A 23,075-nucleotide genomic window follows, 5' to 3' on the forward strand; every position below is an offset into this window, starting at 1 on the left:
CGGCCGAGCCTCTGCTGCCCTTTAATGACGCCTTGACTGACGTTCTTTTGGGCACTTAGTCCAGGCCCGCTACGGGTTCGGCTGTAGATAGGAACGTGGTCAGACGCCACCGCCCGGCCCCGGGCGACCCATGTTGCCTGTCCCCCCACTCCACCCCGAGAGCCTGGTCATCCAGGCATCAAATTCCCAGACCGCATTCCCGCCGGCTCCACCAGACAGGGAATCCAAGCGGTATGAGCAATACGGCAAAAAGGTATTCTCCTCCCTTAGTCTGGGACTGCGGTCTTCCAACACAGCATGCCTCTTGGGCCGCTACACCCACTCTCTGTGGGATACGGTCGCGGAATTGCTGCCAGAGTGCCCATTGGAGGTACGGGCCAAACTCGGCCAAGCCCTTGTGGAAGGCCGGGATGCAGCAAAATATTCTATCCGGTGTTGGCTGCATACCACTGACTCACTAGGTAGAGCGATGGCAACGACGGTGGCGATTCGTCACCACGCCTGGTTGAGGTCCGCCAACTTTTCGGCAGATGTCCAGAACACACTGATGGGCATGCCGTTTGATGGCCTTCGCCTTTTTGGCGACACGGCAGACCATGCGCTTGAGCGCTTTAAGGACTCAAGGGCTACGGCCAAGTCCTTGGGCCTCTCGGCCCGCGCCAGCAAACGGGTTCCCTTCGCTGCTTTCGTGGCCAAGGAAGGGGCTCCCCCGCATGTGCTGCCAGCCACGCACCGTAGACTAACATACAGCGCGGTGGCGGCCGTGGAAATCGCCGTGGAGGCGGTCGGGGACAAGGCGAGGCCAGTCCACACCCTCCCCCGCAGCATCCGCCTCAAAACCCTCCTAGTCCGTGCTTTTCGGCCCATGTGACGCCAGTGGGGGCAGGGTTCGCCATCACCACTCTCACTGGTGCAGTGTCACGTCGGACAGGTGGGTGCTGCAAATCGTCCGAAGGGGCTACTCCCTCCCCTTCGAGACGACCCCTCAAGCCATGCCACCACAACACCACCGCGTATTGGGGGATCATTTGCGGCTTCTGCAGGAGGAAGTTACGCCCTCTTGGCCAAGGGGGCCATCGAGCGCGTTCCTGGGCCAGAGGTAGGATGTAGTTGCTACTCCCACTACTTTCTGGTACCCAAGAAGGGCAAAGGGGGCCTGCGCCCTATCTTGGACTTACGGAACGTCAAAGGCTTCCTCCGGAAGGAGAAGTTCAAAATGCTGACTCTGGCTCAGGTCTTAGCTGCCCTGGACGCAGGAGACTGGATGGGAGCATTGGACTTGCAGGACGCTTATTTCCACATCCCCGTTCTACCGGCCCACCGGCGTTACCTGCGGTTCACGGTAGGCCACGAGCACTTTCAGTTTACCGTGCTCCCCTTCGGCCTTACCAGCGCCCCACGGGTGTTCACGAAGGTGATGGCGGTGGTCACAGCTCATCTGCGCAGGTTGGGGGTCTCAGTCTTCCCCTACCTCGATGACTGGTTGTTGAAGGCAGGCTCGCCCCAGACAGTCGTCAGCCACCTCCAGACGACGGCAGACCTCTTGCACCAGCTGGGGTTCTCCATCAATGTGCCGAAGTCCCACCTGTGTCCCTCTCAGAAGCTCCTTTTCATCAGAGCGGTTCTCATCTCGGCGCAGTTTCGGGTTTACCCACCCGAACAGCGGGTTCGGGATATACAGGCTCCGATTCCAATCTTTCAGCCTTTATCCCGAGTTTCGGTCAGGTTGATGCTGCGGCTTCTGGGGCTGATGGCTTCCTGCATCCTTCTGGTGCATCACGCCCGTTGGCGGATGCTGGCTCTGCAGTGGGACCTGAAGTTTCAGTGGGCCCAGCATCAGGGCAACCTGTCTGACCATGTCCTGATCTTGGAGGGCACTGCGAGACAGCTGCAGTGGTGGCTCACGGACCGCAATTGGGTCACGGCAGATCCCTCTCCCTTCCCCAACTGGAGCACGTAGTTGTGACGGACGCATCCCTCCAGGGCTTGGGAGGCCACATGGGAGAGGCGGAGATCAGAGGCCTCTGGTCTCTGGCGGAGTCCCGGCTCCATATCAACCTTTTGGAGCTGCGGGCGATTCGTCTAGCACTGAAGGCATTCCTCCCCTCTGTCCGGGGGAGTGTAGTGCAGGTGTACACGGATAACACCACCGCCATGTGGTACTGCAACAAACAGGGCGGGTGGGGTCGTGGTCCCTGTACCAGGAGGCTCTGCGCCTTTGGCAGTGGCTGGAACATCAGGGTGTGACCCTGGTGGTTCAACACCTGGCAGGTTCTCTGAACGCCAGGGCGGACGAACTCAGCCGCCGGTGCATGATGGATCACGAATGGCGTCTGAACTCGGACGTGGTGCAAGGCCTCTTTCAGCAGTGGGGAGAGCCTTGGTTAGATCTATTCGCCACCGAAGAGAACACGCAATGTCATCAGTTCTGCGTGTTGAAATTTCCAAGGCGGCACTCGCTCGGAGACGCTTTTTGTTGCGAGTGGAGTTGCGGTCTGTTGTATGCCTTTCCGCCTATACCACTTCTACCCAGAGTGCTGATGAAGATCAAGCGCGACCGGGCACAAGTCATCCTTATGGCTCCTGACTGGGCACGAATATACTGGTATCCCGAGCTACTCAGTATGTCAGTCGATCCCCCGGTTCGTCTGCTCTTCAGGAGGACGTTCTGTCCAAGCAGCAGGGGACAGTCCTCCACCCGAACCTGTCCAGTCTCCACCTCCATGCTTGGAGATTGAGCGGCAACAGTTGAGGCCATTTGACTTGCCTCCTGAAGTCTGTAACATCATTCTGGCAGCCAGGCGTCCCTCCACAAAGTCGGTATACGCCTGCAGGTGGAACAGATTTGTGGCATGGTGCACAGCAAAGGCTGTGGATCCGCTCTCTGCCCCTCTTTCTGAGGTTCTTCTCTTCCTCCTTTCTCTTGCCCAGCAGGGCTCTGCTCTGGGCACTATCGAGGGCTACCTTTCTGCCCTTTCAGCCTTTCTGAGGCTGCCTGATCAACCTTCTTTGTTCAAGTCCCCTGTTAATCGATTCCTGAAAGGCATCACACACACGTTTCCACCTGTTCCCTTCGTGATGCCTCAGTGGGACTTGAACCTGGTTCTTACTTTTCTGATGTGCGCTCCCTTTGAGACACTTCACAACTGTCCTATCCGCCTTCTTACTCTGAAGACTGCTTTTCTGGTTGCCATCACCTCTGCCAGGAGAGTGAGTGAGCTCCAGGCTCTATCCTCTAAACCCCCTTTCCTTTCGGTCCATCCGGACAAGGTTGTGTTGCGGACAAGACCTTCTTTCCTGCCCAAGGTAGTCACAGCCTTCCACATCGGGCAGTCCATCACCTTGCCCACCTTCTTTCCGCCTCCGCATCCCTCGAAAGAGGAAGAGAGGCTCCACCGTCTGGACCCAAAACGTGCGCTCTCTTACTATCTGGATCGCACACGCCTGTTCCGGGTGGATGACCAACTCTTTGTTGGTTACGTGGGCACTAAGAAGGGGAAGGCGGTGCATAAGCGGACCATCTCGCGGTGGATCATCTTGTGTATCCCGGCGTGTTACTCCTTGGCTAAGAAGGAACCCCCTGTTGGGCTGAGGGCTTATTCCACTTGAGCCACAGCGACTACTACTGCCTTGGGCCGAGGAGTGCCCTTGCAGGACATTTGCCAGGTAGCTACGTGGGCCTCGCTGCACACGTTTGCCAGACACTATTACCTGGACAGCCAAGTCCGGAGGGATGACTTTCTGGTGTGATTATTGGTTCGCAGACCCACCACCGGGGTTGGTATTGCTGGGGTATCTATTCTAAGGTAAGGAATCTATCACTAACGTGTCTCTTTCAGATGCACAAGTTACTACTTGTGTAACGATAAATCTGTAAGAGACATTAGTTAGTGATAGATTCCTTACCGACCCACCCATCCTCCCCGTTCTGCGAACCGATATCTAGGGTTAAGGTCACCCCCTTTCAGGGCCCTACTTTCAATGGCACCAGTGTTGGTTTTTAGCATAGCTCTGCGTTTCTGGCGCGGAAAAGCTGTGTCTAAGAACTGACGTCAGCACGCGGAGGTGGCGTCTAAGTACTCTGACGACGTCATCACGGCGCCCACTACGCCGACGACGGTAGCGGAGGCGCAGATGACGCCTACCGACTCGCAAGGGTACTGCTACGCAAAAATTTCCGAATCCAGTCTGACGTCTGGGGATATTCTAAGGTAAGGAATCTATCACTAACTAATGTCTCTTACAGATATATCGTTGCAGAAGTAGTAACTTGTGCGACAAGCCCTTAGGAAGGATTACATAGTTGACACCCCCAGATTATCCCGAACCTTATGCTATACTTGTAAATTTATAGAGCGCATAGGGACCCTAAGACATCCTAGCGCTAATGGAGAAAGAACTGCTCCACTTAGGCCAGAGGTACGGAGGATCAATTTTTGAAAAACCAGGTCTTGAGAGAGTTTTGAAAACTCAGCTCACTGTTCATGGACCGAATGGCCACGGGGAGGGCATTCCTGCACTTGCCCATATTAACGCGAAAAGATCTTCCTCCACTTCTAGCTCTTTTGGTAGTGGGGATGGAAAATAAGTATACATTGGTTGATCTAAGAAGCCTTTTGGCAGCTTAGGGGGTAACCAGCTAAAGCAAAATGTGAGGGCCATGTACATAGAAGGCTCTATATATTGTGCTCAAGGATTTAAATTAAATCCTTTGAAGGCAGGTAGCCACTGAAGATCAATCAAACCCTGTCTAGCTGAGTTATACCTAAGTATCCCTAACAGTGAGGATGTGGCAACCTTTTCGCATGACTTTGTTTTCAAATAACTGCCATGGGATTACCTAGGTAAAGCAAGTTGCTGTAGTCCGGGCGTGAGCGAATCAAGGCCTGGACTAACTGCTCCTCGTGGGCTGAGGGAGCAAAGGCAGAATCTTGCGCAGCATACGCATGATTCTAAAGCAGGTAGCAGACAGCTTGATAGCCATGTGTTTCCATAGTACAAGTTTTTTTTTCCAGCCTCCCCCCCGGACACTTCATAGTGGATTTGGGAGCTGGTCGAAGACCGAGGCAGACCGGCTTATCAAGGGTCCTAGGAGGATGGGCGATTTCGCCTAAGGATCATGAGTTCTGTCTAACCATTTAACTTAAAATGGGATTTGTTTATCCAACTGGCTACCTGCTCCTGACAGGGTACCAAGGTGGGCACTGAGGGATCCATGTCCGGTGCAAGTGAAAAGAAAACAGCTGGGTATCATCAGTAGAGGAGACAAAAGAAATCCAGAGGGGTGGTATAATATCAGCCAAGGGTTGAAGGTACACATTAAACAATATAGGACTAAGGGAGGACCCTTGCGGGGCTCCACAGGTAACTGGAAGAGTGGCGGAAACACTAGCCTTATCAAAAACCTGAAATGATCTGTCCATCAAGAAGCCAAGCCAGTCAGGGCTTCTTCTGCAACATCAGACCGACAAATCCTATCTAGGAGTGTATGGTGATACACGGTGTCGAAGGCCGTGCCAAGATCAAGTAGTACGATAGCAGCTGTGGCTCCTTGATCCAGTCTCCTTTTTGTATCCTCCACCACCAATAAAAGAGTGGTTTCGGTGTTGTGTTTAGGTCAGAAACCAGTTTGTGTGGGGTGCAAAATGATCTGCCTCGAGGAATTCAGAAAGGTGCTTTTAACATATTGTTCTGCCACCTTACTTATCCCACTAAACTCTCACCACCCGATGATACCACCACCTACCATGCAATGATCCAGCCGACAACAAAAAGGTCAAAATGCATTCTATGCAAGAGGAGAACGTTTTCCTTCTGCAGGCTCTGTTGAGGACAGAGCGGATTATCCACTTTAAAGGGAAAGTTTAGAATGGCTACCAACAGCTTCAAGGAGCTCATAACTGAAAGTGTCATATCACCCAGTTTTGAAAATAACTTTAAATCTGTGTCTGATGACCATGTCTATATCTGTGGCCAGGTTGCCCCTAGTTTGTGCACACCGCATGAAAAAGAGCATCCGCACAAGCAACTGGGGACGCCTCTTACACTGACAATGGTTCGAAGCAAATAGGCGCTGCGGCCAAGCTCCTGTCCGTTACCTACTGATGTATTGCTAATTCCGTGGTCCTCCTGTCGCACTAAAATTGTCATCACTGGTAGGAGATGAAGTTGTTGTTCAAGCTCCACCCAGAGTACCCTGGGCAGTGGGTTGAGGTTGTTGCTGAAGCATAGATCATCAGCAACTCCAGAATTTGATTATATTTTCATGTCAATCTCAATAGGCCACACCATCACGAATATATATAGTGAAGAGTAGGGGGTTTTCAATCATTTCGAAAGGTTTCCACAGATCTGAATTCCAACCGATAGTTTCTCCAGGAGTTGAGTTTTCACAATAAATCTCTGTTTACCGTAAAGTCAGAAATGAAAAAAGCTGGCTTTTTAGTGGTGTTGTGGTCTGTTTGGATCACAATGAAAAAATAGAACTGACCGCTTAATTCATAATATTTTGCCCTTAAGAAGAGGGAACTCCTACAAAACACATTTTGACTGCAAACATCAAACTTCAAAGACTGTGCATTTGTGGCACTCAACTTATAGACCATATTGTTATCTTTTTTAAAATTTCAGACAATGTATTTTCTGATAATGTCTTTTTCAGAATAGTGTTTATAAAACAAGTTAATATATTATCATGTGTGTTATATAGAGTTTGGACTTGATCTATAGAGTGCAATATATATATATATATATATATGACTCATAATAAAACTTGTTATTAGGAGCCAGAGAACTCGAGTAAAGCATGACAAACTCAAAAGTAATTCACACTGCTCTTTCGAGCATCCTGCAATTGATATCTGCTCACATTTGTATCTGTTCAAATGTATCCAGCCAGCATCTTTAAAACGGTGAAGCATCACAACATTTCGCTTTCACTCACTGTAGCTAAACTCATCTTGAAAAAATGTGCACAAATTAAAAATGACATTGCTTTTGTTAGTTCACAAAGATACCAAACAAATGCTTTAGCAACTAAAAATGCATTTTTAGCTACATGTAATTTTTAGGAATGTTACTGTGTGCATTCAAAGTGTGGCAGATTTGTTCTTCTTAAGTGTGATTTTAGGACGAATACCCAAATTATTCTTTATATTTTTTCTCTATGTAACTATGCTTCTGGGAGTAAAAAAAAACCTTTCTGAGAATGACAAACTTGTCATTGCAACAAGCGTGATATGCGTTTTATTGTCAGTGCTGAGTTACCAATCTGATAGAGACTTCTAGCTTCAGATTCCTTACCTTTGAATTTCCCAGGTGTCAGGCTGGATCTGGAAACTTTTGCTGAGCAATACTTTTTGCGCGCGACATCGGGTGGCTCCATTTGGCTATGCGTGACATCGGTAATGACGTTGCGGTGCCTACATAGGCGCCACCCAGGCACGCGGACCACACTACCGTGGGGTCGGATGGGAAGCCATCAGGTTGGATGCCGTTGGCTCCTGTCACTGCGCCAGTGTGGCCTCAGGGATCCGATACTGAATCCGGGGTTGACGCCGGTGGTGCCAACACAACGTCCCTCCGTGCCGGTCAGCGGCGCAAGCCCCATCCTCATCCCTGACGACACAGAGCCGGAACGGCGACACAGATTCCGGCGTCGACAGAACCCGACGTCGACAGAACCCAGGGGTTCTATGTTGTTGACTGAGCACTTTGTGGACATGCTGGGCTCAGGAGAGTAATAGGCGGAGTCTGGAGACCCACTAGAGAACCAGGATGACTCTGAGGAGACAATGGACTGATATTGGGAACTTGTGGAAGCCAGTGGTGGGGATATTTTCCCAGAGACCGGCATGCTCTCTCTGCCTACAGTAGCTACAGAGGAGGGGGAGTCCTATGCTTTGGTGGTTAAGAGGGCAGCTGAGGTCCTTGAACTGGAGCTGCCCTCAGTGCAGGTCAGGACTAATATCCTGACCAAAGTGCTTCAACCTGGGGCTTCTACCTCTGAACCCCTTTTGCCCCTGAATGAGGCATTTACGGACACCCTTTTAGGAACATGGTCCAAGCCTAGCACAGGGGCTCCTGTAAATAGGACGATTGCACGCCGCCATCTGCCAGTTTTGGGGGATCGAAAGTTCCTCAGCAAACACCCCACCCGAGAAAGTTTCGTGGTACAGGCCTCTACCTCTCGGGGCGCATTCCATTCCTCCCCTCCTGATAGTGATTCCAAGAGACTGGACTAATTTGGGAAGATGTTTTCTTCCTCTAGTCTGGCATTGAGGTCTATGAATACCACATGCTTATTGGGCCGTTTCTCCCACTCTCTTTGGGAAACGGTTGGGCCGGTGCTGCCACAAGTCCTGGAGGAGGCCTGCGCTGTGCTCTCCCAAGCTGTCAAGGACGGGAGAGATGCAGCAAAATTCGCCATACGGTGTGGATTACATATGACCGATTTGCTGGGCAGGTCAATTTCAACTACGGTGTCCGTAAGGCGCCACACCTCGCTTCGTACAACTGGCTTCTCAGGGGGATGTCCAAGCCAATTTGATGGACATACCCTTTGATGGAACCCGCCTTTTTGGGGAAAATGCAGACTCGGCACTGGTGAGGTTCAAGGCCTCTCGAGCCACGGCCAGATCCTTGGGCCTCTCCTCTACTCCTCCTGGCCAGTCTTCCTTACGCCCCTTTTGTGGCAACCAAAGGAGTTTCCAGCCTCGTCAGCCCTATCCTAGCCACAGTCCTGCACAGACTACCCAAGCCGTGCGTGGAAGTGGACGCAGTACATTCCGTCCTAGGAATGGAGGCTATAAGTAGTCGATCACACTGCCCCCAGCAGCCTCTAAGCACTCCTAGGATGATCCTGCAGGACCACACTATTCCAGTGGGTGAAATCATTTGTCATCGTCTCCCCCACTGGTGATCTATAACATCAGACAATTGGGTCTTGCAGATCGTCCAGGAGGGCTATTCTCTTCCTTTCCTTTCCTCTTACTATTCTGCCGAATCAGGAACGGCTGGCGGTGGCTCATTTAAAGCTGTTCCAGGAGGACGTTACAGCTCTTTTGGCCAAAGGAGCTATAGAAAGGGTACCCGATTTAAAAATATGCAGTGGTTTTTATTCCCGCTATTTTCTAATCCCGAAAAAGAAGGGGCTGCGGCCCATTTTGGATCTTCAGACCGTCAATCTCTTCCTCAAAAAGGAGAAATTAAGAATGGTAACTTTGGCTCAGGTCTTGTCTGCCCTAGACCAAGAGGACTGGATGGTAGCGTTGGACCTGCTGGACGCTTATTTTCATATTGCCATCCAGCCGGGCCACAGGCGTTACCTGCGGTTCAAGGTGAGCCACGAGCCCCTTAATTTTTCTGTGCTCCCCTTCCGCCTTACCAGTGCCCCTCGGGTGTTCACCAAGGTGATGGCGGTGGTTGCAGCTCAAGTGCGCAGGATAGGGGTGTAAGTCTTCCCCTACCTCGACGACTGGCTCTTGAAGGTGGGCTTGCCTCAGACAGACGTCTCCCACCTTCAAATCATGGCGAACCTCCTGCGTTCGATGGGGTTCTCTATAAACGTGCCGAAGTCACACCTGACTCCTTCTCAGACGCTCCCTTTCATCTGAGCTGTTCTGGATGCAGTGCAGTTTTGGGTTTATCCTCCCGGGCCGCGAGTCCAGGACAATCAGGCTATGATTCCGATATTTCAGCCTCTATCTTGGATTTCGGTGAGACTGAGTCTGAGGCTGTTGGGCCTCATGGACTCCTGCATCCTGTTGGTAAGACACACAAGATGAGGGTTCTGCAGTGGGACTTGAAGTTCCAATTGGCACAGCATCGGGGAGATCTCACCAACGTTGTTCAGAACTGCAGTGTTGGTTAACGAACTGAGATTGGGTCGACGGCAGACCTCTCTCCCTTCCACAACCAGATTACACAATCGTGACGGATGTGTCACTTCTGGGATGGGGCGGACACATGGGAGAGATGGAGATCAGGAGTCACTGGTCTCTAGCGGAGACGGGGCTCCACATAAACTTGTTGGAGCTCCAAGTGATTTGCTTTACATTGGAACAGCAGGGCATAACCTTGGTGGTTCAACACCTGGCAGGTTCTCTGAACTCCAGGGTGGAAGATCTCAGCCCTCGATGCCCACCGGATCACGAATGACATCTCTAGTCGGAGGCGGCTCACAGTCTCTTTCAACAGTGGGGAGAACCTTGGTTAGATTTGTTCGCCTCTGAAGAGAAAGCGCAATGTCAGCAGTACTGCTGCTTTCGTTCGGCGACGTGTTTCGTTGTGAGTGGAGCTCAGGCCTGGTGTACATCTTTCCACCCATAGCACTCCTGCCAACTCTGCGCCTCCATGCGTGGAGATTGAGCGGCAGCAGTTGATGGCTTTTGACCTTTCTCCTGATGTCTGTAATATTACTCTGGCAGCCCTCCACTAAGTCGGTATATGCATGCCGTTGGCAGAAATTGGTATTATACTGTACAGAAAGGTCCATTGACCCTCCTTCTGCTTCTATTTCTACTGTCCTTTTATCCATTTTAACTCTTCCCTAGCAGGGCTCTGCTTTGGCAACTCTAAAGGGTTACTAGTCTGCTTTGTTGCAGCTGCTAGATCAGCCTTCTCTCTTCAAATCTCCTGTTGTAAATAGATTTCTAAAACGTCTGGCTCACTTGTTTCCATCCACGCCCTTTATTATGCCACAATGGGACCTTAACTTGGTCCTCACTTGCCGGATGTGCACTCCTTTTGAGCCTTTGCACAATTGTCCCCTCTGGCTGTTGACCATCAAAACAGCCTTCTTAGTGGCGATTGCATCGGCCCAGAGGGTGAGTGAATTGCAGGCATTATCCAGCTTGCCTCCTTATCTTATGTCTTTTCTGGACAAAGTGGTCTTTCGCACCAGAGCATAATTTTTTTACCAAAGGTTGCGACCTCATGTCATCTGGTTCAATCCATTACTTTGCCCACCGCATCCCTCTAAGGAATAGGAGCGTCTTCACTGTCTGGACCCAAAAAGAGCGTTGGCGTTCTACCTTGACCCCACAAAAGAGTTTTGGGTGGATGACCAACTCTTTGTGGGATATGTGGGAGCAAAGAAGGGAAAGGCAGTGCAAAAAAGAACCATCTCTCGCTGGGTTGTTCTATGCATTAAAATCTGTTACGGCTTGGCGAAATAGCAGCCCCCTGAGGGATTAAGAGCCCACTCCACCAGGGGAAGATTGCGGCTACGGCCTTGGCTCGAGGTGTCCCAGTCCAAGACATCTGTCAGGTAGCAATGTGGGCATCATTGCACACTTTTGCAAAGCATTATTACCTTGATGGTCGAGTGCGCAGGGATGGGCACTTTGCCCGTTCAGCCCTGCAAGACTTCTCAGTCTAGATCATGAATCCACTATCCACCGCTGGGATGGTATGGCTCGGGTATCTGATTCAAAGGTAAGGAATCTGTAGCTAGAAGTCTTTATCAGATGAACAAGTTACTTACCTTCGGTAACGAGTTTCAGATTCCTTACAGCCTCACCCATGCTTTACCGACTGATGTAGTAGGTCTAGGGTTACTCCCCTTTCAGAGCCCTAGTTTTGCCCTAAATTACATCAGTCACTTCGTGGCTCTGCTCCTCTGGCATGGAAAAAACTAAAAGTACTGACGTTTGTGTGCCTGGGTGGCGCCTATATAAGCACCGCAACGTCGTAACCTACACTACCGATGCTGTCAGCCTGAGCCGAATGGAGCTACCTGACGTCGCGCTTAAGGGGTATTGCTCAGCAAAAGTTTCCGGATCCAGCCTGATGCCTGGGAAATTCAAAGGTAAGGAATCTGCAGCTAGATAGATGCTTTACCAGATAATGCATTACTGAAGGTAAGTAACTTGTCATCAGACTCTTGTCCCTCAGCTCCCTCAACAGTGCCACAAATATCATATCACACTCTGCATATATATCATACACACACACACTATTTAACTATTGTGTCCTTATCAAAATGTTTCCTTATTCCAGCATAATGGTGACATTTTAGTGTTCACCCGTAGCAAAAATGCAGACCTGCCATTTATTAATTTACGGTTCAGAATGTTAATTATTTCCGGTTCAGATTGTTGCCGTCAATGAGTCTGAATTAAAGTACATCACAGACCTATTAACCTGTGGCTATATTGTATTCAGGTATACGTTCAATTTTCACAGTAGTTGTTTTAAATGTTTCTCAATTAATGGCAGTTAACCGAGTTCACATTATCATCAATTGCAAACAGTAATCGTTATGGAATTCTCCTTTATTGACATCTGGGTGGGTTGTGAAACGTATTGTGACATCTTGAGCTAGGTGAAATAATTTACTAAATGAAATCTTGAGAGCATCTTCAATACATACTCATGACATTGGTCATCTTTTATTTCTGAGCCATGGGCAACATGTATGAAAATCCATTTTGTCTTCCTTAATTAGTGAATTTTAGATAATTGCTATTTAAGGAATGCAAAATATTATGTAATATTATAGCGAATCCCTAACCTCAATTACTAAAGATTTGCAATCACAATTAGATAATACCTTTTAGGTAATACTACTCCATTCGTTCGTATGAGCCTAAAGGCCCATAGGTGTGAATGGTTTTTTGAATTACCTGATTTGCGATTACCTAATTGGTAATCTCAAATTAGGTAATGCAATAACAAGGGTGCCCGGGGACCCAAGGTGAAGCACCCCCTCAAAAAAGAATGTGCACATGTAAAGCTCACACATGCCCTAGGGGCATGTGTGCGCTACCTGACACTTTGAAATATTCATTTTTGTGCATTTTTCAAACTTTGCACATTTCCCATCGACTTGGAGTCGATGGTAATAGCATTTCCTAAATGCACAGTTTACATTTAGAAAATACTTGGTAAGAGTGCTAAGGGAATCGCAAATTGTGATTCCCTATTTGTAGGTGCAATTTTAGGTAATCACATTTTTAGCCATTACCTAAAATTGTGACTACAAAACGTTTCATACATCTTGAAAGGCTATTTAGCATTCACAAACAGGCGAAATTACAGAATCGCACCCTTTGCGAATGCAGAATGGTTTGATACATGTGACCCCATATGAAGTTATTTAAAAAATCAATGTATTCAGCATGCCAAAGCTTATACAAATATGTGGATATTTGGTGTTTTTGGTGAATTCAGTTTGCTGTGTTTCCGCATCAGAATTCCTATCCAAGGCCAATCAGTTCTTTGTCTTACTCTCATATCTTGTATCTTACTGCATAGAATCTCAAATAACTGTACTTAAAACTACTTATTAAAAATTTCATAAATTGAAGTTACCTTAAATTATAGTTACCATCTTTAGAGAAGGCATATTGAGTAAATACAAAATTAACATGCCCGGAATTTAACAGCTGCCGTTATATCTATGCATTTTTTACTATGTACCTCTGCTAGTCATTTTGTGTGTTAATGAACCTTGTGTCTTATTTCAGAGAGATTCCCCCTCTACATCCAGACAGTCCCCAGCTAATGGTCATAGCAGCATTAACAGTTCTGTCATGGTAAGACCACCAGTTGGGCACACAAAATAAGTGTTTCTCATCTAACATTACTGTTCAATTTCCGTATCTCCAGTGGAAATTGGTATACTGCTGATTACGGCAGGTTTAGGATCTAAGTAAAAGCTGTTTTATTTACTGAGGAGAATATATTTACCTGTATCAGTTTTAAATTGACTGGGATCTTCATAATACATCTACATCCAAACATAACATTTAGTAGGTAAATGCAGACCTTAAAAATATCTGTCAAAAGAGTGCAAAATGAAAGAAACCAAAAATCATCCGAGCAGGTCATAGAGACCCTCTTGAGACCAATTTGTCAGAGGACTGCAATAGTTTCCGCTATCTGAGTTAACAAATTGGTGTGTCTTCTGCTGTGGTGGTGTGTGCTGCACATAGTATGTGGAACACGAGTTTGGGCTGGATATGCAGAGCAAAAAATATATATAGCCGCTTGACCCTGCACTACAGCAATGCGCTTATTCATAACATCTTTAACACAAAGTAATTGCTGTCTGGCATGTCTCTCCCTGTTAAATATTTCTACGGATGAATCCTTGAAATGGTTGCATTCCTTTTCTCCATTGGTTTCCTTTCAATACACTTGAACTTTGTTCTCTTTTGAAGAAAAATGTTATTCTCATAAAATACATGTTATGTTTGCAACTCATCAGCTTTGACTGTGAAATCTGTTTAATATCAATAGACCAACCATTCTGTAAAGTGTATAGATCAAGATTTGACCAAATTTTTTTAGAAGATTCTTTAGCAACATGCATTAAGTGCAAATGTCATAACTTCCTTAGAAACAGTGCAATGTAGAAACTTTGCTAGCCATCAAGGCACAAGTTTTACCTGCTTGCAATGATGGTCTTATTAATACACCAAGCTCCATTTGGTTCACTACCTTTCTCTGTGAAAATTGTTTAGTGTGAACCATAACGTTAGAGAAAATTCTCTTAAGGATTGCAAGTTGTCTTCTTGATTTCTTTGTGGCCCCGTGGTGTGGAGATGTATACCTGTAACACTACTTTTATTCTATGTCATTCAAAATATGTAACCACACTTTGTGGATTTCTTACTTGCAGATAATTTTGTGTTGAAGATGCTGTTATTGTAAAATCCTTTTTTTCTGTATCTGCTATGAATGTGTCTGCTTACATCAGCTTGCTGCAAAAAGAGCCTGGGCTTGACTTTTGAGTAACATTTTACTATTGAATTGTATTCACAAATTGTACATATTGAGCTTTGTTGTTTATTTAATGATCAAAGGTTCTAACGTGATTTAAAATGTTTCTTGTTTTACTTTTAAAAAAAAAATGAAAATGTTTTCTCCTGGGTTGGCTTTATTCTACAGGACTTGCCGTCAACAACCCAACCAAAAGGACGACAGGTGACTAGATCCCTTCAACACATTTTACTAGTATCCATTCCACCCTTTGTGATTCCCATATCTGTGTGCTAGTCTGTAGCAATCACATTTCCTCAACCTTTCAGCATCCCAACATGCTTCATGTGTACTCAGTCTCTTGTTAATTTCTTTTCATAAGAGAAAATTGTACTCATTGTAATTTTATCCTCATGGCATTATCCTTCAGTTAACAATTAAGCTTTTGCAGTGTCGTCACATTAGGACTGTCACTTATATTAGCGATTTGTGTAAATATTAACAGCGAAAAGTGGGTCTTTAGAATTATCGTACATTCTTAGAGATAAGCATGTTCTTGGTTAACGTTTCCCATATATAGAAAAGTCAAAAAGTACAAATGTTTTGCACTCAGTATTTAAAAAGAATGACATTGACAACAAATGCCTTTGTTTTGTACATTATTCGTTAGCTGCCACAGAACAATTGTTGTTTTCATGAAAAAGTACCTAATTTTGTTGATGATCAAAGTCATTTTACAAACCCAGCAGGCATGGGTTAATTTCATTTCATTTAGCAGATAACACTCTCAAATCTATTTAAAATTGAACGCAGGAAAGCTTGTTGATATGTGGCCACCTCTTTCAGCACAGAATGGCAATTCATCAGGTTTAGTTTTAGCCTCAGTTTAGAGTTTTATATTTTTCTTTAGTTTTTATTTACCCTTTAACCTCTCCATAACACAATTTTATCTTCATGCATACACAGAAACCTAGATAAATGATTAAACACTTAGTGAGCATAGTAATTCATTCAACGTATTTCATATTGTCTCGGCATCAGCATGCTGATCTATTAAACTTTATTATATTTACCATGAATAATTTGATGTATTAAGTACAGTCACTATAATCTTAATTTGAAAATGCACTTCTGCCCCAATATTTTATCTGTTTATAAGTTCTTATGTTAAATCTTTCATTTATGTTAGTTAACCTTCTCTCAAAAGTGAAATCCGTTTAAATGATTAACTTTGAATATGTAGAGATTCATACAACGTGCTATTTTCTCAGTAACTGCATTAAGCATTCAGGCAATTGTTCAAAGTCTTGTGCCTCTGTCAACAACCCCAACCCCCCACTCTTCCCCCCCCAATTTGTCAGAGAAATTATAGCAGCTTATCCAGTTCTTGAGTAGGGTTTCTTTTTTCTTACTTTTTTAAAACATCAGTGCTTGATGAATGCAAAGAGTATTTTTCATTATAATGTTGTAAATGGAGTAAATTATTTAAAACACAGAACTCTTAACATTTTGAAATATGTAAATCTGTTTTCCCTGAGCATCACTTTGATTTCCATACAGTGTAGTATGAACTTCAGACTATATTGCACCATATATATCCGGTTTCAGGAAGCGTATTTACGTGGATAACTTTTTGACCTGAAACTAAATATCTACTAAGTTATCTACATATATTATGCATTTTATCCAGAGAAAGACTAATGTCTGTAAATGATTGTAGAAGATACAGGTTTGACCTCCAGAGCAAGGGCTTCACATTAAACTGCTCAACATTCTGGTATTCCAGAATGAAGGTGTGATCCTGTTACAGAATTAATCTAACCACTTCACCATAACTTGTATTGTGATGCATTCAGAAGTTACACTAGGAAGTCAATAATGTAATACAAGTCTAAATGTCAGGGCAAAACCTAAAGTATTATTTCCAAGACAAGGACAAAACATCTTTGACTGCAACGTGGTCCACTTCTAATTTATTCTGTGAAAATGTAATTGAGAATTTGAACAGGTCTGTAGATCTAATGTTCAAGGTGATGAGCTGTAGATTATATTCTGTTCATAGATCGTCATCTAGTGTTGAGTCCGGATGATTGCACTTTGTTTTTCTTCGAAGAAGTATTTCCAGTCACGAGGTAGGTGACTCCTCCTTTCGGTGATAGTGCGCATGGCATCATCTCCATTGTTAGATAGTTTTTTCCGCCATCAGGTTTGTATGTGATTTGTTGCGCTCCTGTTCTGCACCGTTTCTTCGGGCCCCCTTCGACGCGCACACCCTCGACAGCACAACTTATCAATCACGTTTCCCATTCTCCTTATATCGTTTACACTCAAACCTTCGATCTGAAGATTTTTGGAAGCCTGTTGGGCCTACCCGTGCCAGGTTCAGTAGCAGTCGATGGAATGGACTCCATTCAAGTTCTGTCCAGGGTGTTGCGCTCATTTTCCGTGCACCGACTTGCACGAAGTGTGCAACCTTTGCCTATTACCGGAACACGGCGAGAAGGACTATCTCGCGTGTCGGTCGTTTCGATGGAAGAAGACGCTCCGTGACCGTCGGGCTCGACGTCACGAAATGTACCAGCAAAGTGGCTCCACGCCGGATCTCCTCAGAGACAAGTCCAAACACGAAGAATCACAAGCGCAAGAAGCCGAAATGGAGGAAGAGCACATCTCCGTGTCTGAAGCTGACTTCGATGCCGAAGACCTTACACCGGGACAACTGATCGTGAGTAAAGAGATTTCCTTTCCCTACCATCTCCTCCATAAAAAGGCTCCGGTCCCTCTTCTGCCTTCAGGCCAAGGTCCAAAATACACGATATGCCTAGACCACTCTTTTTTTATCACAAACACAATTATTGGAGGTCAAGAATACTTTTTATTGAATTCTGACCAGGTATTTATATTTTATACCTTTTGACTTTCTTTTTTATTTTAAAGATTTTTTATACAATGATTAGCAAAAGCAGGACAAACTGTACATATATTTACAATACTCTACATAACCATTTATAAACAAAACATGTCACAATATATCTAAACTAAACCAACAACATCATCACAACAAAACACATAATAAATTGATGTATATTTGATTTCAATCAATGAAAGACAGAATCAAAAAAAGGGGAGGAAGGAAAGAAGGAGGACAGGAGGAATACAGTCAAATTAATGGAACTATTTAATGATGTCTAAGCTAACTAGTACTGATAAATGACTATTAAGAACCAGTTATTCCTCCAAGTGTGCCTCCAAATGTGTCTCTGTATGATGTAAAAAAACATAACAATAAAGTTTTGTTTACAAAATTCAATGTTAGTCTCCATTGAAGTCACACAAATGGCCATTGAAATGTCTCTGACTTAGACTACATACCAGAATTTAGGCGATGGACTGTGGAAAGACTGTCTTATTATGATCGTAAATGTTCTTTCTTTCTTAAGCGATCACAAGCGTTCTGGAGGTGTGGGGCAGGCAGGGCTGTTCAAAAAATGCAGAGTGTAAGTTATTCTGATTTCTAACATCTCTAGCATAATTACATCAGAAGGAAGCCACTTTTAAGCCTACCTTTTTATTTGTGTTTATCCGATTTCTTTTTAGTTCTTCGCGTTAACTAATGTGTTTACTCGACATATTCGAATGCACTGTCGCATGCGGCATATTGAGAAATTCTAAAAAAGGGGCTGAAAGGTATGAATGCGTTTTAGTACTGCTATCCTATCTCTTAGGCAGTTAACACTCGTATCGACTCCATTGGAGCATTGAGACGCCTACCTGATTGTCTGCAGTGATGTATGCGATGCCTCTAAGCCACACACGTTACCATTCTGTGAAATGAAAAAGGAAACATTGTAACCCCTTTAACTGCGCTCGTCTCGTTAGTCTTACCGCAAATTTGGCAAAAACCTTTACCTATTATTCGAGTCTCTCAAAAGGATAATCCAAGTCCCGGTCGATCTCATCAAAGATGGCCACTCATTGTGTGGGCGTGATTTATGCCAAAAATTCAAACACAGGAATTGTGGGACTTGTAGTGAAATGTATCATTTCGACCATAATAAAAGACGAGTGTGTGGGGATACTACCTAGAAATTAAGTGTGAGGGGTAACTACTTGATCTTAATGACACCCCTGGCTACTTCCATTCTTATTGAGTATGCCTAAAAACATATTTTCTTTTTTATTTTCACATAAACTATGAACATGGTAATTCAACGCAGCGTGTAGGCTTATAACCAAAGGAAGTTCTACACTAGTGGCTGATGCCTTCTTCCACACAAACTTGTGATCGCTATTTTTGAATATAGAGGTGTTAAATAGGACTCAAGCCCAGAACTTTAAAAAATTGAATACAGAACAGTGGTCACGAACTACCAAAGGGCTCCAAGTGAAAACCAAAATCACAGTCTTGCGACTTCAGATAAGTTGTTTAACCCTGTCTGAGTACTGTTGAATTTTAAAATCAGATAGGCTTCCTTCTGTAGTAGGATTCTTTCGACATCCAGGCAGCGGTTAGTTTGATTTACTGTGAACAGGATAGACCATTTGAAATCATGTTCGCCGTGGCCTTTTTCGACAAAATGCTCCACCATGGGTGCTGTCATCACTTTCTTTTTAATACGTGAACGATGTTGGCTGATACGCATATTTAACCGTGACGGTCTCAAGGCAGGGGGGTGATTAAAAGCAGCTCCGGATCAGTCGAGGAGCCAGGTCTTGAGGTCCTCCTGAACGTGTGCAGGGTCGGGGAGCATCTGATGTTCACAGGGAGCTCGTTACAGGTCTTGTCCGTGATGTAGGAAAAGGCTCTCCCGCCTGCTTTGCTTCTGCGAATGCGAGGGACCTCTGCCAGGGCGAGGTCAGCTGAGCGGATTGTTCTATCTGAAAGAGACACGTTAGTGATAGATTCCTTACCTTAGAACAGGGGTCTCCAACCTTTTCTGTAGCGAGAGCTACTTCTGGTCAGTCAAGTTCATTGTGAGCTACTAAATGCCAAGCAACTCACGCATTTTTCTGAGAGACCCCCCACGCCCACCTATAAGGGAACTACAATGTTTGAACTACTGTTGGCTGCACAACCACTGAGTGCAGTTAGTGTATTGATGAGGGCAAGCGGGTTATTTTTTTACTGAAATGAATTTAATAATATCCTGGCAAGCCAAGTGAATTCATATGGGTTGTAACACTTTCAGACAGTCCACTCCAGACTTTTAGATTAAATTTTGCATGGCGACATTTAGAGCCCAAAATTGCAATACTAAAAGCACATACACAAGGCCCACAATGTCGCGTGGAAATGGAAAATTGACATATATTTTTATAAAGACACATTAACACATTGCTCTTCCAGCCTTCCTTTGTATTAGTTAGTGTTAGTGTGTTACTTTAATTACAATATTTTTGATTCAAAACTTCACGAATTTTTAAAAAGTATCCCTCTTCAAATCTGCATTTTGTGATTTGTGCATTCACACACTTCGAAAGCTACCCTCACTGCAGAGAATGGGCGAGTTTTTGTGAACTTGACCGGACAAACTACCACCATGTGTAACCCACCTTGACAGTCATGTGTTGTGACAACGAGAACACTGTTTATCTGCTGATTCAAGATGCTTTATGTGTAATATGAAAGTGGGACATAGTGCACCTTGGGGCTTCCTACCTCTACTACTTCCAGTAAGGGAGTAGGTAATGCATATGGTGTGCATCGTACACCCTGGCAGCACGCACACTTGGTACATAATGGATGCGGAGCGAACACCCACAGTCATCAAGAACACTTGACATAATGGATCATGATATAACAATTAACTTCCCTCCACATGATGGCCACTTTATAACGTTCTGACAAGCATTGCATCACCCTAAAAAGGATCTGGCATGAGACTGAATGCAAACAGGCAGCAAGCATGTCCAATCATGTTTTATTTAAGTGAGCCTTAGTTTTTGGAAAGTGACACTCATAGGAAACACTGTTTTTAACATTTCAGCTAAACCTGGGTATTTAAGAACGTATTATCTTTTATGCAATTGATGTTTCTCTGCAAATTAAGAATTTTATATGTATGATTTTAGTAAATGGTTTGCATTCAACATTGATACCCTCTTGAAGTGGAAATACAAATTACTTTCCGTTTCATTGTAGTGTGCAAACATGAAGCCTAATTGAAACACCAGAGATCATGAATGTCAGAAACACGATGTATTTCATGGCAGCGTTTTCATCTGGTTTTATTTTGTTTGGTTTCATGTGCCCTGGACTGCAATGAGCTGCGCACCTATTTAACTATCAGGCCAGATTAGGGGCTCGCTACGGGTGTGGAGCTGATGAGGCCTGCGCAGGGCTCCTTAAGCTTACCTGCCGCTCCGGTCGAACTGGTGGCAGGCTGAACTAAGCAGGCGGCAAAGGTCCCGGTAGCAGTTTAATACTGCATGCGCCACCTGCACGCTTCCTCGCACCGGACGTTCTGCTCCTCCATGCCTGCTGCTCTGTACTGGCACTCAACGCGCAGGACGAAAAGTGCAGTGCCAGGGTTTGAAAGGAAGGTGGCGGCGGCGCAGAGGCTAATGGAGGATCGACGTAATACTCTTTGGCCCACCCCTCTTCAGTTAAACCAATCAGAGCTGCTTGTTTGGCTAGGGCAGACAACGTCTACAATGGAAAAAGGCCAAAGTGTTCCAACAATGTCAATGGGCAACTAAATTGCGACGCTATCAGCGCGAGCTACCTAAGGGGCATTGGTGAGCTACCGGTAGCTCGCGATCGACCGGTTGGCGACACCTGCCTTAGAATATCCCCAGGCGTCAGACCGGATCCGGAAACTTTTGCGTAGCAGTACCCTTGCGCGTCGGTAGGCGTCGTCTGCGGCTCTGCGTCCGTCATCGGCGTCGGGGGGGGGGGGGCGTGATGACGTTGTCGGAGTACTTAGACGCCGCCTCCGCGTGCTGACGTCAGTTCTTCTTTTTTCCGCGCCAGCCAGCGCAGATCTGGAAAGAGCAGTTACCCAAGTCAATTTTTGACTAACTTTTTGGGATCAATTTTTGATCATTTCTCGTAGTCTAACGACTCCGATCGGTGCCTTAGGGATGCCCGGATTTAAGCACTGCGAGGAGTGCGACCACACGATGTTGGTCACGGACCCTCACCGCCTTTGCCTAACTTGTCTAGGTGTCGACCACGACGACGAGGCCTACCCCGACTGTCGGGCCCTCTCGAGGAAAGCCAGGCGGGAGCGGTCCCGCAGGCGGCTCGAACTCCGGCAGTCGGCCCCACGCGGAGTGAGGTCCCGGTCCCGGTCCCACAGGAGGTCGAGGGACAGGTCGCGGGGATGGAGCCGTCACAGCTCCGGGAGGCGGCACCACTCCTCAGGGTCGAAGTCGTCAGGTAAGAAGCACAAGAAGTCGAAGAGACATCATCGCTCTTCTGACTCCCCCCGACGCCCGCGCAATACGGCCGGGGGTTCGGGTGACCCCGCACACGCGGCTCCTTCGGAGTCGCGGGCGTCTCGTCCCGCCCCACACCCTCCGGTCCTTGGGCAGGACGCGACGCCGGAGGAGATTGAGCGCTTCCTTATGGCCATGAGGTCCCTTTCTCCTCCGACGGGTTCCGAGGCGCCTTCGGGCCCAGCGGAGCCGTCGGGTGCTTCGGCCCCGACGCCGCCGGCGCCTTCGGGCCCGGCGGTGCAGGGCTCACGGGCCCGGCTCCGCCAGGAACAGCGGCTTCGGCGCCGCCGGCGCCTTCGGGCCCGGTGCCGCGGGACGCCGCTGGGCCTTCCTCGGGCTCTGGATCATCACCGGTGGACCTTACGCCCCCCCCGGCGTCGGTCCGTCAGGTGTCACCTCCGGCGCCGTCCTTGGGCGGCGCCGCCCCCGATACCTCCTTTGCTTCGGTTCCGACAAAGGAGCAGGGCCACTGGGCGCCGCACCCGACGCCGTTTGGAGATTTCCACTTCTACGAACCGAACCCATTCAATTACAACCCTGAGTCTCAGGAGATGGGTGAAGAGGAGAATTGGGAGGGGTCTGAGGACCCTCTTACCAAGGAGTGTCAGTCTCATGGGGACTGGGCAGGAGACCTTGGGGAGGCCAGTGGCCTGGACACCTCTCCAGGCACTGGTTTAGTCTCTCCTCCTACCGTGGCTTCCGCGGAGGGGGCTACCTATGGTGTGGTGTTGACGAGGGCTACCAAGGCCTTGGGCCTTGAGCTCCCCGTTGCGGCCGTAATGACTAATCTCCTCACAGAGGTCCATAAACCGCAGTCATGCTCGGCTGAGCCTCTGCTGCCCTTAATGAGGCCTTGACCGACGTTCTTTTGGGCACTTGGTCCAGGCCGGCTACGGGTTTGCCCGTAGATAGGAACGTGGCCAGACGCC

General features: G+C 46.7%; 1 protein-coding gene across 10 annotated transcripts in view; it reads left to right on the forward strand.

The window, feature by feature from the left end:
- Positions 1 to 23,075, forward strand: part of CASK (calcium/calmodulin dependent serine protein kinase) — a 1,261,401-nt gene that overhangs the window by 1,017,465 nt on the left and 220,861 nt on the right. For 4 of the 10 annotated variants that reach the window (XM_086934112.1, XM_086934120.1, XM_086934110.1 and 1 more), the window contains 2 exons: positions 13,470 to 13,538; positions 14,896 to 14,931. In XM_086934112.1, coding sequence (XP_086790238.1) covers positions 13,470 to 13,538; positions 14,896 to 14,931 — 105 coding nt within the window. The remainder of the gene's footprint in view (positions 1 to 13,469; positions 13,539 to 14,895; positions 14,932 to 23,075) is intronic. The other 6 variants (XM_086934115.1, XM_086934113.1, XM_086934114.1 and 3 more) reach the window with 2 other exon arrangements.

This window comes from Lissotriton vulgaris, chromosome 8 (assembly GCF_964263255.1).
Source record: "Lissotriton vulgaris chromosome 8, aLisVul1.2, whole genome shotgun sequence".
NCBI lineage: Eukaryota > Metazoa > Chordata > Amphibia > Caudata > Salamandridae > Lissotriton > Lissotriton vulgaris.